Source organism: Solanum stenotomum, chromosome 4 (assembly GCF_019186545.1).
Source record: "Solanum stenotomum isolate F172 chromosome 4, ASM1918654v1, whole genome shotgun sequence".
NCBI lineage: Eukaryota > Viridiplantae > Streptophyta > Magnoliopsida > Solanales > Solanaceae > Solanum > Solanum stenotomum.
In genome coordinates, this window is record NC_064285.1 from 401,910 (window position 1) to 416,234 (window position 14,325).

The 14,325-nt window shown below is 33.3% G+C and overlaps 2 protein-coding genes across 6 annotated transcripts; one reads left to right on the forward strand and one right to left on the reverse strand.

Moving 5' to 3' along the window:
• Positions 1-1,045: 1,045 nt before the first annotated feature.
• Positions 1,046-6,456, forward strand: LOC125863256 (ADP-ribosylation factor-like). Of its 5 annotated transcripts, none has more exons than XM_049543438.1 (7): positions 1,046-1,162; positions 3,812-3,969; positions 4,406-4,476; positions 5,558-5,677; positions 5,752-5,879; positions 5,978-6,053; positions 6,146-6,456. In XM_049543438.1, exons 2-7 carry the CDS (start codon positions 3,822-3,824, stop codon positions 6,149-6,151), a joined length of 549 nt encoding a protein of 182 aa, XP_049399395.1. In that variant the 5' UTR covers positions 1,046-1,162; positions 3,812-3,821; the 3' UTR covers positions 6,152-6,456. The 5 variants fall into 5 exon arrangements, with proteins under 5 accessions (XP_049399395.1, XP_049399396.1, XP_049399399.1 ...); XM_049543439.1 differs by having other exon boundaries at positions 1,050-1,141; XM_049543442.1 differs by having other exon boundaries at positions 1,054-1,183.
• A 342-nt stretch (positions 6,457-6,798) lies between these two features.
• LOC125863210 (inositol transporter 4-like) lies at positions 6,799-10,546 on the reverse strand. The gene is made up of 5 exons (XM_049543381.1): positions 10,466-10,546; positions 8,842-9,417; positions 8,621-8,728; positions 7,843-8,448; positions 6,799-7,358 (listed from the first exon to the last, which is right to left on the reverse strand). The coding sequence occupies exons 2-5, from the start codon at positions 9,382-9,384 to the stop codon at positions 6,879-6,881; spliced, it is 1,737 nt and encodes a 578-aa protein (XP_049399338.1). The 5' UTR covers positions 9,385-9,417; positions 10,466-10,546; the 3' UTR covers positions 6,799-6,878.
• Between the last annotated feature and the right edge of the window lie 3,779 nt (positions 10,547-14,325).

The window sequence follows — 14,325 nt, forward strand, 5'->3', positions numbered from 1 at the left end:
TCTGAGTTGATATTTACGTTCTTTAATTTTGAGTGCATATAAATAGACATTTGAATTGTAATAAAGTTAAATAAGTAGACAGAGATATTCTTCATAAGATTCGACATGTAGGATGTATATCTATTTGTTTAATTTTATAATAACTTAAGTGTTTATTTACGTACACTCAATATTGGAAGGTGTATATATTAACTAAGTTCAAGTTAAAAGACATGTTACGTATTTTGTTGAATTTTATTTGCATTCTAATTTTATGGGATTGTAGATTTAAAAAAAACACATTTCATTGTTTAATATTTTATTTTTAATATTTTTTTCTTTGGGATTCACTTTTAATCTACAAAATTGAAAGAAACATTTAAGTATCTATCTTGAAATCAGTACAATTGAATTTGTTAATATGGATCAAGAATATGTAGATTGGGATGATAAAATAATTAAATTTGCTAATGTCAACTTATTAGACATGATAATAATGGAAAAATAGATATATTTATAGGCCTTTGTGTGAACTTTGTCATCATAATAATTTAAATTCACACATTATATTTACTTTGCATTAAGCTACGTGATAATTGGGGAGGATGTCAGATTCATTGAGAATAGTTATATCTTCATATTTATTTTGATGGGTCATTATCTAATTTGTGGTTTTATGATTTCATAGATTAAATGGGCTAGTGTATGGTTCTAGGTTTCTCATAATATGAACTGCTCAAGTATTCCACGAATAAGGTTATGACCTTACTTGACATATCAAACAGTTAGATTTGATATTATTTATGTTGAGTCGTATATGATTTGTCTTTTCTTGTCACTCATCGAGATAATAATGATATATATCGCTCAAAGTAATATATAGCCTATATTTTACTAAATATTATTGATGGTGCCAAATTATCTCCCATCGTAAATGATTGCTAGTAAAAGTAATTATTGAATGTGGTGATTAGGACAAGCTAATAATAAAATAGACAATATTAAGACTTTATTATAGATTTTAATATATAAAATGTACTTATTTGTTTTTATTAAAACGACGACTCGGCTTAATTTCTCTTTTTCCGTACCACAGCAGAGGAAAGCGCGGTGAACGACAGCTCCTTTTCGAGATCTACCTATTCGAATTCTCCGATCGCCGGTCGCCGGTCGCCGGTCACCGGTCACCGGTCGCCGATATCCGGTTAGCCGTCGTCGTCTCTTCCCTTACGAATGTTTTTTCTCTCTCAAAGGAACTAGTTTGACATTCATCTTCATTAAGATCGATCTGCCTTGTAGTTCGTAATTTGTTGATTTCTAGATGTTATTCCGATGCTCTTAGAAAAATTTTTTGTCTCACTAATTGATCCTCCAACTTTGAAAAAAAAAATGAGGTGGATCAAAAGTCAAACGTGCATTGGTGGACAGAGTTAGCCGGTAACTGTAGTTGATAGGTATACTGTGGAATTGGTGCACCACAAGCTAGCCTGGATACCATGGTTATCGATAAACTAAAATAAAGCACAGATGCAGATGTAAGCAATGTAAGTGTTGAATGTTTTTTTATTTAGCAATTAGAGTTTGAGTGAGGGTAAAGAGAAGAAGCAAAAAGGAGCTATGTGATTTCCAAGTATGAAGTTAGTTAGAGGTTGATTTGGAATTTGATTGTTTAGGAAAAAGGTTACTAGTACGTGTTTTCCGATTATTATTTTTAATTCTAAGTTTGTGGTTTTCGTATGGATTTTTTCGTGCTTCTCTTTCATGTATCTGGATTTGATCATCTTTCTATAGTTATTATACTTTTTTTTTACCCTTTGGGTGCGCACCCCCTGCTCCTATGCAATAGCTCTCAAACCACATAGGAGAGGTAACCCACACTAGGCATGCCCGGTGCGACGAGCTCGACCCAGAAGGCAAACCCCTTGCTTTCGCTAGCAAGGGGTTAAAAACTTGAAATAGTTATTATACTTTTAACCAATAGTCGAAGTATCTTTGGTCGTGATAATGGGCGGGCATGCGCATTGATTGCGTAAGAAATATGTACAAGGTCAAATGGAATTGTATAGTATCTCTACTTTTTTGGTGTAAACAGTTGTGTATAGTAGATACAGATCAAATTGTAGATTTGATAGGAAGTTTGTAATTGACACTTTTTGGTGGTGGCCAGCATGCCCTTAATGCTGAAGAATACAACCTTACCAGTTTCAAAAAAAAAAAAGAAATATGTACATATTCGCGTGTGAGTACTTTTGAAAGTATATCTTATTAAATCTGCATCAATGATCATAAAGGGTTAGTGAGCATTGTGACATCCAGATTTCCTGTCACAAAACGATGGATCTGCCTCTACTTCTTGCATATTTGACAAATGCTATTTTTAACAATTTTAGAAATTGAGAGTTACAGGATGCTTACACGGCCAATGCNGACATGCACATTGATTGCGTAAGAAATATATACAAGGTCAAATGGAATTGTATAGTATCTCTACTTTTTTGGTGTAAACAGTTGTGTATAGTAGATACAGATCAAATTGTAGATTTGATAGGAAGTTTGTAATTGACACTTTTTGGTGGTGGCCAGCATGCCCTTAATGCTGAAGAATACAACCTTACCAGTTTCAAAAAAAAAAGAAATATGTACATATTCGCGTGAGTACTTTTGAAAGTATATCTTATTAAATCTGCATCAATGATCATAAAGGGTTAGTGAGCATTGTGACATCCAGATTTCCTGTCACAAAACGATGGATCTGCCTCTACTTCTTGCATATTTGACAAATGCTATTTTTAACAATTTTAGAAATTGAGAGTTACAGGATGCTTACACGGCCAATGCTGTACGTACAGTGTGGTTACTGAAGTTTGAAATTTTAAGATTGTCATTTCCTGGCTAAATACTGTTATTGGTTTTGAGGAATATCATTTCCTAAATAGTGCTTGATAGTTCCTGTGGTGATTGAAAGGGATACGAGAACATAATCGGGTCATCTGAATTTCTATGAAAGGTGTTGTATCATTTTTTTGCACTAGAAATAAACTATTCCTGTGTCGATCTCATGTACTCAGGGGATTTCATATAAAATGGTATTTTTCATTATAGAGTTGTCAAGAGAACTGATGCAGCTTTTTGCTGTGAGGTTATTGGAATAATTCACTTATTGTGTTTAAAGTTGTACTTTTTGCAATGTCCATTGCAAATTGAAATTGTGGAAAATGAGTGTTGGTGGTATCATTAGCAACAAAGTGAAATAACTGTTGAGGAATAACTAACAAGGACGGGGAAAAGGCTTTCTGGCCTGGGTTGTATGTTAGCTTGTAAGTATCAGAGAGAACAAGTTTTATATTTAACATTACCAATTTTAAAAAAAAAAAAAGTATCAGAGAGAACAAGGTGGAAAGATGCAGAGTATTGTTGGAACCACACCAAGAATTATTTGGAATAACTCCTCAACAAAGGCTGCAGATAAAGCAATAATGAAGCAACATAAATTCAGAACAAGTAACAGAGTCAATTCATAATGCTTCATTGTTGAATCGAACATAATCTATTAAAAATTTTGTTTTTTCTTACTAGCAGTATTTGACTTTATAGACATATGGCGTAAATACTGTATGAAATTACCTAATTAAAGACCCATTCTGCATAAATGTACTGCAAGATACAAAGTACTTCAGAGCTACATGCAACAAAAGATTTTTCCTTCTCTTTCTGCAAGATGCTATTTATTCTTTTTGTAATTAATTGCATTACCATAGTCAAAGTGACCGGAATCAGTGAAAATTTTATATTGATTCTCTGATCTTTATAAATGACCTCGTCCATTTTTCAGCTACACAGAGATGGGGCTGTGTTTCACCAAACTTATTATTTGCCTCATTGCTAAGAAAGAAATGCGTATTCTTATGGTTGGTCTCGATGCTGCTGGTAAAACCACAATTCTCTACAAGCTCAAGTTGGGGGAAATTGTTACTGCTATACATACTACTGGTACGTTTCTTGTGAATCTAATTTTTATTCTTCTCACGAGTTGCACCTCACAGTCTAACATAATTTTCTACTCATTGTGGGATATACTACCGAAAGTAAATTGTGTTGATATATCTAAGCCAAAAAGCAACATGCAAGATGGCTTATTTTTCTTGTTAGGTGAAAATGCCTCGAAATCTTGCAACATCCTTTCAAATCATTTGCACCCACACATGTGTTGATAAGAGAACAATGTAATCTTTAAGATTCAGGACGGTATCTCTGGAGATTAAATAACTTTTAATGGCTGCAATATTTGCCTTTGGCAATGTGTCTTCATCAAGTGCTTGTCATGTGTGTCGTGTACTTGTGGAGTAGATCCTTCTCTTATAATCCGTTGTTGTCAATTTTTGCTATGCAGCTGGTTCTTTCAACTATCTAATCTTTCTATTGACAGGCTTCAACGTGGAAACAGTTGAATACAAGAACATCATCTTTACTGTGTGGGATGTTGGGGGTCAGGACAGGGTAAGAAGTTCTTATGTCCTCTTACTCATATTTTCATTTGAAACCTTGTGATTCTCTGGGTTTATTTCTAGTTACTGGGGGTTATTCGACTAGCCTGTATTAGTAGTGTATAATTTTCTCGTGATTTATGCTTCAACAACTAGATAAATGTCTTTTGGTCTAAATATCTCTTTCTATCTATGTGTATATATATGAGAGCTTATTTAATGTTCAAAATGTTTACCTTGTGATTATATTTTGCATGCTCTGTGAGCTTCAATCCTAGGTTGGTGAAGAGAGCAGAAAGAGATACATCGCCATTAGAATAATCTTGAACCAAATCCTAATTTATCTACTTTGAAAAATCATAGGATTGTTATTAAGTTTTCTGGAACTTTTCTAGCCACAGATACTTTTAAGCTAGTGTTTGTTTTCAAATGGGAAAAAAAAATTGGGGTAAAAAACTAGCTCGTGGTTGAGCTATTATTGAGTTTGATCCTTACTCGAGCTCGATTTCGCATAAGGCATATATGCAATTGGAGCCAAGCTCAAGTGCAGAGTGTATATTATGATTCACTGCTCATATACCACCTGCAGTCAATGGATGGTTCAGATCCATGATCTTCAAGAGTTTTATCTTAAGCCCCCAGTCTGGTGAGGTATTGAGTTGCAAACGTTTGCTAGCTGATTATATCTTGGACACTGAGGTGGTGTCTTCTAAATACTGGCGCCAAGGTGGATATTTGTATCTAGTGGAACAGACTAGTTAATTACTGGATAAAACTATCTGAACGTGGTGTCATTCTTGAAGGTTTTGGAGTCCTTTTGGTGTTTTGCGCATAAGAGGCTACTTTTAGGCACATGGTTTCCTAGGCTAATCGCGATTAAGTCTCCAAAATATGATCAGTATGTGGCCAGCATTGCATTCTGAATGGAGATATGGACCTTCTTTGGTTCTTTTGCTGCTAACATTGGCAATTCTACAGTTCAATTGTTCTTTCTGTTCAAGAGGCACAAAGTTAAAGTTTATACATAGTATTTTGATAATTGGAAACTTGAAAAGCAATACTGATCTGCTTACTTCTTTGTGATCTGTTTGCAGATTCGACCTCTATGGAGGCATTATTTCCAGAACACACAAGGCCTCATCTTTGTGGTTGACAGCAATGACAGAGACCGTGTTGTTGAGGCAAGGGATGAGCTTCATAGGATGTTATATGAGGTATAGAAAGTGAAGTTAGGAATCTTTTATGATAGATCATAGATGTCTCGAATCCTCATTTCATTTGTCTGCAGGATGAACTAAGAGAGGCTGTGCTGCTTGTTTTTGCAAACAAACAAGATCTTCCAAACGCAATGAATGCGGCTGAAATCACCGATAAGCTTGGACTTCATTCTCTTCATTCTCTTCAACAGCGGCACTGGTAATTTACACTGATACCATCATTTGTTCTGTCTGGTTCTGACTTCTGACTATCTAAGAACGCCTATTATCTGATCCTTCCTCTTTCTTCCTCTTCAGGCATATCCAGAGTACATGTGCCACTTCTGGAGAAGGGTTATACGAGGGACTTGATTGGCTATCGAACAAGGTATGTGTTTATTGACAATCAAACCCTTTCCCTTGCCATCCCGATATCATGTCAGCCTCTCTTCTCATTCTAATGTGTTCTATCTGGTTCAATTTCAGGCTTAGATCATCAATTAGACTCTGCTCTCGCTTGTCGCTCACTTACCTACATCTGGAGTATAGTTGTTAAACACCATTTGGTTATTTTGGATAGAAAGAAGATTAATCTCTGAAAAATATCCTGCATTTCTTGCCCTTTTCATGTTTTTTCTTGTTAATGAAATCCCATGGTTCAAATTACTTGTGGTTGTTTGTAATGTAGCCGGAGCTACTTTAACCCTTTTAATTGTGTCTTCCCTGTCCTCCAACACACTTCATCTTCGCCCTAGCTTCCGACCCTTGTAATTTTGTAAATCGAATGAATAACATGAGCCAAAGAATGGACGTTTCAACGGGATATGGTGCCGGCATCTAATTAAAAATGCATTTTAGTGCTATTTTCCTAATATAAAAGTACTTTTTAAAAAAACTTGGATTATTTCGTGTAAAGTTTACCAAATTAGTAAAACAATAATAAAGTTTTAAAAGGATATCAATTGCTACAGATTATGATGAACTCATAGACAAAAACCAATATCTTGGTAGATTTTATAAATGTACAAATTCAATGGAATGACACAAAAAGCAACAAACTCTTTTAATTTATTACAGTTTGATCACAGAGCGGAACTATAAAAGATCCTCTTTAAGATCAAACAATTATCATCGAATTGAGTATGATACACAATGACATATGTAAAAGAGCAATGCAAATAAAATAAATATGGTGGTATCTTGATCTACACTATGAATATCATTTTGTGTGATCAGAGATTTCTTTAGTAGAACTACTGTTCTTTCTAAAAGGAGAGTATCCTTTCTGCAACAATTTTTCGACTTCCTCAAATTGCATCCCTTTGGTTTCAGGAACGAGGAAGAAGATGGCTATGAGTCCAAGAAATGAAAACCCCGCGAATAGGAGGAAGGTGCCAGAGGAGCCAAGATGTTCAGTTAACGTCAAGAATGTTAGACTAACAATTAGATTTGAAGTCCAGTTTGAAACTGCTGCAAGGCCTCCACCAACTCCTCTGAATCTCAAAGGGTAAATCTCAGAGTTGACAATCCAAGGAACTGTTCCCATACCTGGGGAGTATACTATGATGTATAATGCAAGGAAAACAACTGCTAAGAACCCAAACTTGCTTGGACAACCTTTTGTGTACCAAACACGTTTCTCTGCTTTGCAAGCTCCTGCTAATGCATCTGTTTTTGCTATACATGCTCCAGGAGCATACTGCACATTGAAAAACAGATTCCAAAATCAATCAGATGTAAGTTATGTTAGTAGACAAGGAGAGAGAGCTAGACGAACACCTGATACATCTAAAACAGCTATACTAAAGTAGAACGAAAGTACCTCTCATATGTACACCTCTTCGTGTATGTATAGGTGGTGCCTATGTTGCTCAGACTCTCCAAAATGATGTCGCACCTATCCAAAATTGCATGGCTTTTGGAGGGTTCGACACACACACACTAGATGGTAGCTTTTTGATGAGTCCGAGCAACATAGGATGACAATAGAGAGACTTATACACTCACTTTAGGCTCTAGTTATATGAATCTTAGTAATGATCTAAACATGTATCATGACAATATTCAAGTTTCAAAAGTTTCTCTCTTTCTTAAACTCCGTGTCCAGTCATTATATAAATTGGGACAGAGAAAGTATTTGAAACAAGTTATAGATTCAAAGATACAGTTTGTTAGTGACTTACCAGATTGGTGTTTGAACAAAATCCACACTCAGCTTCTTTAGCCAAACACTTCATGCAATTCCAAGAGGCTGGATTTGGGGCACTGGCATAGGCTGTACAAGTATTGTTGCCAAAATGAGCAGTTTCAGTACCGCTGATTGCTGGTGCATGAGCCGATGCTTGGAAGAACACGACTGACAAGACAATAAGGCACGAAATGATTCCCACCATAGAGATGATCATGAGTCTCCTCCTACCATATCTATCGACAAATGCCATACTGACTATGGATCCAACCGCGTTAAGACCAGAGGTGATAAGTGATAATGCTACAGCAGTCTTATTTGATGCAATTCCAGCAAATTGCATGATAGTTGGACTGTAGTACATGACAGTGTTGATACCGACAAATTGTTGAGCCACTTGAACACAGATACCAGCATAGAGTGCTCTTCTACATGTTGTGCTTCCAAATGCTTTCTTGATTTGAGTAAACGTGCTACTTCCAATGGAACCTTCGATTTCCTTTTCTTCTTCAACCGACTTCTTCATTGCCAGCATTTCGTTCTCTACTTCCTCTGCTGGATAAATTTTAGCTATGATATCCCTCGACTCATCCACTTTACCCTAATATATACGAATCAAACATCATTAGTCCATAGTTTTTTGCCAAGATTTCCTTACTTCTCACTATAATTTAGCAAGAGGTTGAAGTTTTATATAAGCAATATCACAGGTTAAACTACACAGATAGTGTAAAAAGTACGTTAATGTATACAATTGGTCGTTGATCGAGTACCTTTCTGTAAAGCCATCTTGGAGACTCAGGGAGGGCAAGCATGAGTACAAATTGAACAACTGCTGGAAGTCCAGCAATGCCAAGCATCCAACGCCACGTTCCTTTCACCTGATACAAGCCGAACATGAGTTACTATGGTTCAATCCACGATGGCATTTAGCACGTCTAGTCTCATACAAAAAGAAGGAAAAAGACGATGAAATGAAGTTCGTAGTAGTTACATCAGTGAAGGCAAGATTGATTAGATAAGAAAGGAATTGTCCTCCAGTAATGAGTAAACCGTTCATGCTGACAAGAGCACCTCTGATCTTATGAGGAGAAGCTTCTGATATATAAAGCGGAGCTGTCATTGATGCCATTCCCACTCCTAAACCAACGAATATCCTTCCAACGACGATCACCCAAGGAGCTGGTGCCATAGCCATAACGAGTGCACCAGCAAAGAAGAGAACATCAGCTATGAGAATAGAGAGTTTCCTTCCGAACTTATCATTAAGCCAACCACCAGTAGCAGCACCGAAAATTGCACCAGCAACAGCCATACTAACAATAGTTTCTTGTAGCCATGTCTTCCTATCAACGTCTTTGAAATCTTCCCTTATGTAGAGAAGCGCCCCAGAAATAACTCCGGTATCATAACCAAATAGAAATCCTCCAATGCCAGCTGATAAAGCTAGCTTCATAATATAAGGAGTTCTCCATACTGCACTCCAACACTCTGTAAACTCTGTTTTATCTGCTTTGCTTATTCCTCCCTCTACCATTTTGTTTGCATTCACACTTCTTGATTGCTTCAACTACAGCATTACAACCACAACGACAATAAGAGACGGATTCAGAATTCAAATTTTGACGGACAAAATTACTACAACAACAACGACAATCAGAGGTGGATTTAGAATTCAAATTTTGACATACAAAATTACTACAACAATAACACAATCAGAGGCCGATTCAGAATTCAAAATTTGACGTACAAAATTACTATGACAACAACGACAATCAGAGGCAGATTCAGAATTCAAATTTTGTCATACAAAATTACTACAACAACGACAATCAGAGGCAGATTCAGAATTTAAAGTTGACGACTTCAGTATGATGTTTTCACCACTGAATCCATTGCACATTTTCAATTATAGGCTATGTTGCTCGAACTCTCCAACAATGTTGTTGCACACAACTATTTCGGAGGATCCAAGACGCAAAGAGTCCGAGCAACACAAATTATAGTATTTGGAGGATCCAAGACGCACCCGTCACATAGGCATTACGTTCCGTATAAAAAATACTAGGTTCAGTCAAACATCCTTCAACGGAAAATTATACGATATATAGGTCAAAACTCAAAAATCACTTATTTATCAAATCTCGAACAACCTTAACGAAATTCTTGATTTCACTACTCAAACTACATTACATCACTATTTACAATAACAATGCCTCAATCCCATCTGACAAGTTGGGTTTGGCTATACAATTTTTACACGAACCACATATATAAAAAAAATCACTAAAATTTTTCAACAAATATTAATATCTAAACCTATAATCAACAAAAAAACTTACGTTGGGTTTAGTAATGAGATTGAATCTATCAAATTTAAATCCTGAATTAGTCTCGCTGAATCCAATATTATATAATCACTATAATACATAAAAATTGAAACAATATATAACCTTTTATGATAATTATAGATGTAGATGAATTCTTCACATAATATGAACATTCAAATGTTTAAAAACCATCGTAAACATAACAACAAATAAACATAATTACAAAGAAAAGATCATAACATTCATAACAATTTTGCTAATAATTAATTTCCAAGAGATAAATATTACCTTAAATTTGATTGATGAGATTCAGAAATGAAGGTAGAAGGGAGAAATATAAAGCTATTTAATTTCATGCCGTTGTTTATATTTTCCATTTTAAATAAATTATTGTCATTAATTTCATTATTTTTATCTTTTAGATAACCACTTGTTTCCTTATTTTACTCACATATATATCGGGAAATATAAGATTCACCTTTAATTTCGATATGTTATAAACAGATTATAATGTAGAGATTTATATGGAATAATAATCGCCTAATTATTGTGATCTTATCTGATGTTTTAAAGATATATAATTAAAATCAGGTGTTTATTTTAAACTGGATAAAATTTTGCCTTAGTTATATTGACATGACATATATTTAATCATTTTATGAAGCATAATTTTGACAGAAAATGAGTCTCAAAATTTAAATGACTTGGTCAATGAAGAATTTATATAATCGATTTCCATTTCTTTGAAACTGAAGCGCAAAAATAATTATTGCATTAATCACTTTATTCAGAATATATGAGAAAAATAAATAAATAAATAAATAAATCTTGTAATACTCCTCTTTTAGGCATTAGAATCTTATTAAAACACTTGCAAATAATTTTGAAAATGTTATAATGCATTAGTGGATAATTTTGTGTTTATTTGTGTTTAGACGCTTCTGTTTGTCTCCAACTCTCCGTCCTAACATTAACTACGTTGCGAGTCTCGTTAATCGATATTATATCACCTGCAAATAACGTTACACCATGGTACCTTACCTTGGATATGGCACATTAGTTCATCCATAACCAGTGCGGAAAAAAAATGGGATAAGAGTCGATGCCTGGTAGCTAGGGGGCGTATATCCTACCCCTTTCCTAGATCCCATTTTTGAAATTACACTGACATATTGTTATTATTGTATTTTACTTTTAGAAAAAATGGGGATAGGGGAAAGGAAAATGGGGTAGAGGATTACAAATTAGGGAATCGAACCATCACCACAAGGTGAAAATTTGGGTAGTCAACTAATTAAACTACTAAGATTCCCCTAGTATGTATGTTCCGTAAGGGGAAATGGGGGCAAGCATCATAAGGTGGAGAATCGAACTCTCACCAATAAGATTCCCCTAATATTTATTTTCCGTAGAAAAACAAATTCCTTAAAAATGACTTTCATAATGAAAGTAGAAAAAAGAAGTTCCATAGTAATCTTGAATTATTGAGCAAATGTGATGTCCAAATTATATAAAGGAGAATCAAGACATGGTGATGTGACACCTCTTTATGGCTTCCATTCTTATTTATTTATTTTCTGTTTTTTTTTGACATTTTTTCTTCATTCTTTTCATTAAATATTTTTTTTATTAATTAAAAAATTCAATCATATTTACTATTGTAATTATATGTAATGAGTTACAAAAAAAACTCTATTTATTGATATTCCCTACTTAAATAACATGTTTTTTCAATAATTCCTTTCTAACTATTTTTATGGCATATCCAATATTTAAATACCAATCATCTATGGAGATGTTGAATGTTCATTTTCATTTTTCCATTCTTTCTTTTTATTAGTATAGGTTTTTAATTTTCTTTTCTTCATCTTTTTATTCATCAATCATGTACTTAATAATTAAAAAAGAAGACAAAGAAAAAATGATGTCACGATATGACCTTCACTTTGATGAAGATCATAGATATATTCTTCCAAGATTGATCACATTATTTGGTACAATTTCAACAAAATGAAGAAGAAAGCTTAATTATCTTGGAGATCCATGAAGAGAGTCATAGTAGTATAAAAGAAGATTCATTTGTATTATTTTGATCTCAATTAATATAATTCTATTCTCTTTTATTTTATTTCTTCGTTTTGAACAAAAAAATGGATATTCTATTTGTTGTTGTTGTTGTTGATGATGATGAAAAGATGCACATTTTTGTTTTTGTATATATCTATTTGTCAATTGTTGCCCCTAAAAATATATGATATGGTTTATCATATTAGAAATCTGTCACAAAATAAATGAATAAATCTTCTTTTTAGTATTAATTTTTTTAATTGAGCACACCCGATATCACTTTGTAAGAATACATGTTGTTTTAATTACACATATAAAGTTGGTATATCTTTTAATGTGAATGAATAACACATGGCAATGTGAGTTAGTAATGAAATCGTATGAGGATATATGTAAAGTCATGAAGAATAAAATTAATTTCGAGTAGAACACTTTTTTATTGTAATTGGTTATTTATCACATTTTAAATTTCTTCATTTGTTAAAACCTTTACCTTTTCATTTTCTCCTATCAAATAAATTAGGGGAGAAACTAATCCTACAAACATAATTAAAACTTTGAATTTATCATTCCCTAAAATTAATCTCATTAATTTTCCCTTCCTAAACTAAGAAATATTTCATATTTTCATTATTTTTTACATATATATATATATATATATATTCACTTTCATAATTTATATATCTTTATCTTCATAACTTATGTTTCTTAATGAATATCTATATAAATGTGTATGGTAAGGCAATCCCTTTTTAAGCAAATGTTAATGTACTTTAATTCACTTTCCATGTACTCATGAGGAAAATGTTATGAATTATGCATATTGATTTTTTCTTGCTTTTTAGTTACTCATGTTGAAGAGATCAATTCTTGAATACAAAATCTTAGACTTTAACTTATAGAACCTTCCATATTAGTAATATTATGCACTTTCATATTAAGAATCTACCACAATGACATTTTTTTGATGCTATAAATAGCCATAATGCACTTTCATATATATATATATATATATATGCACTTTCATAAGTTTCATATTGACATTTCTTTGATGCTATAAGTTGTGAATATCATTATGGTAGATTCTTAATATGAAAGTGCATAATATTAGTTATTTCAGTTAAATTATGGTAGATTCTTCGTCACATTTTGAATTAGTTATTTCAGTTAAATTAGTTGTTATCAAGTTGAAAATTCTTAATGTAATTATTTTTCCTATAGTTCTTTATGGTGTTATATTTTTCTACACCAATTCTTCAATCAAAAAATTAACGCTGCGAAGAAAAACAAAAAAGAAAAGGAAGGAAAAAGGCCGATTTTTAGCTCTGTAGTGTTGCACCGATTTGGGCCCATGACCCTTTTTGGCTATTTTTTGTGTAAATAGAAATATAGTTATATTTATTGAAAACTAATTATTTTACTGTATATATTTAAAATTATCCTTTTTATTTAAGATATAAAAACAAAACAAAATTCTAGCCCAAACCCATGCTTCAATGAGAAATCAAAAGAATGTTTATCGTCAAAGAAAAAAGTCCAAGATTGACTAAAAATTTATTATAATAATAAGTGGTTCGAGTGCTACATTAATTCAAATTTAAAAGAAAAAAAATTAGACCACATGAAGCCCACTAGAGAGCACAATTCGTATTTTCATAATGTACCTTAGAATTTCTTAATCAAGGTACCACAATTGAGAATTTTGGATTTGTGTGCAACTAAGATATTATTATTGCTCGATTCTATTGGTGATTTGTTATATTTGTGTTGTCTTGATCTCCTGAGACACATATAAAGAAACTTCGTGAAACTATATGTAGACTTCGGTATTGTGCTTTAGCTTGTGCAACTTGGCCTTCTTCTGCTTCTACTTGAGCTTCAGCTTATGCAGCTTGGGCTTCTTCTCAGAGGCGTATCCAGGATTTTGAGATGATGGGTGCACTATTACGAAAAGATGGATTAAGAAATAAATTTGATCAGTTTAACATTTAGGTTCTTATCACTGAAAACCATTCAAATTTTAAAATTATAGGTCAAAAATTATTTTTTATCTATCCAAACCACTTAGAGAGGTGTTACCC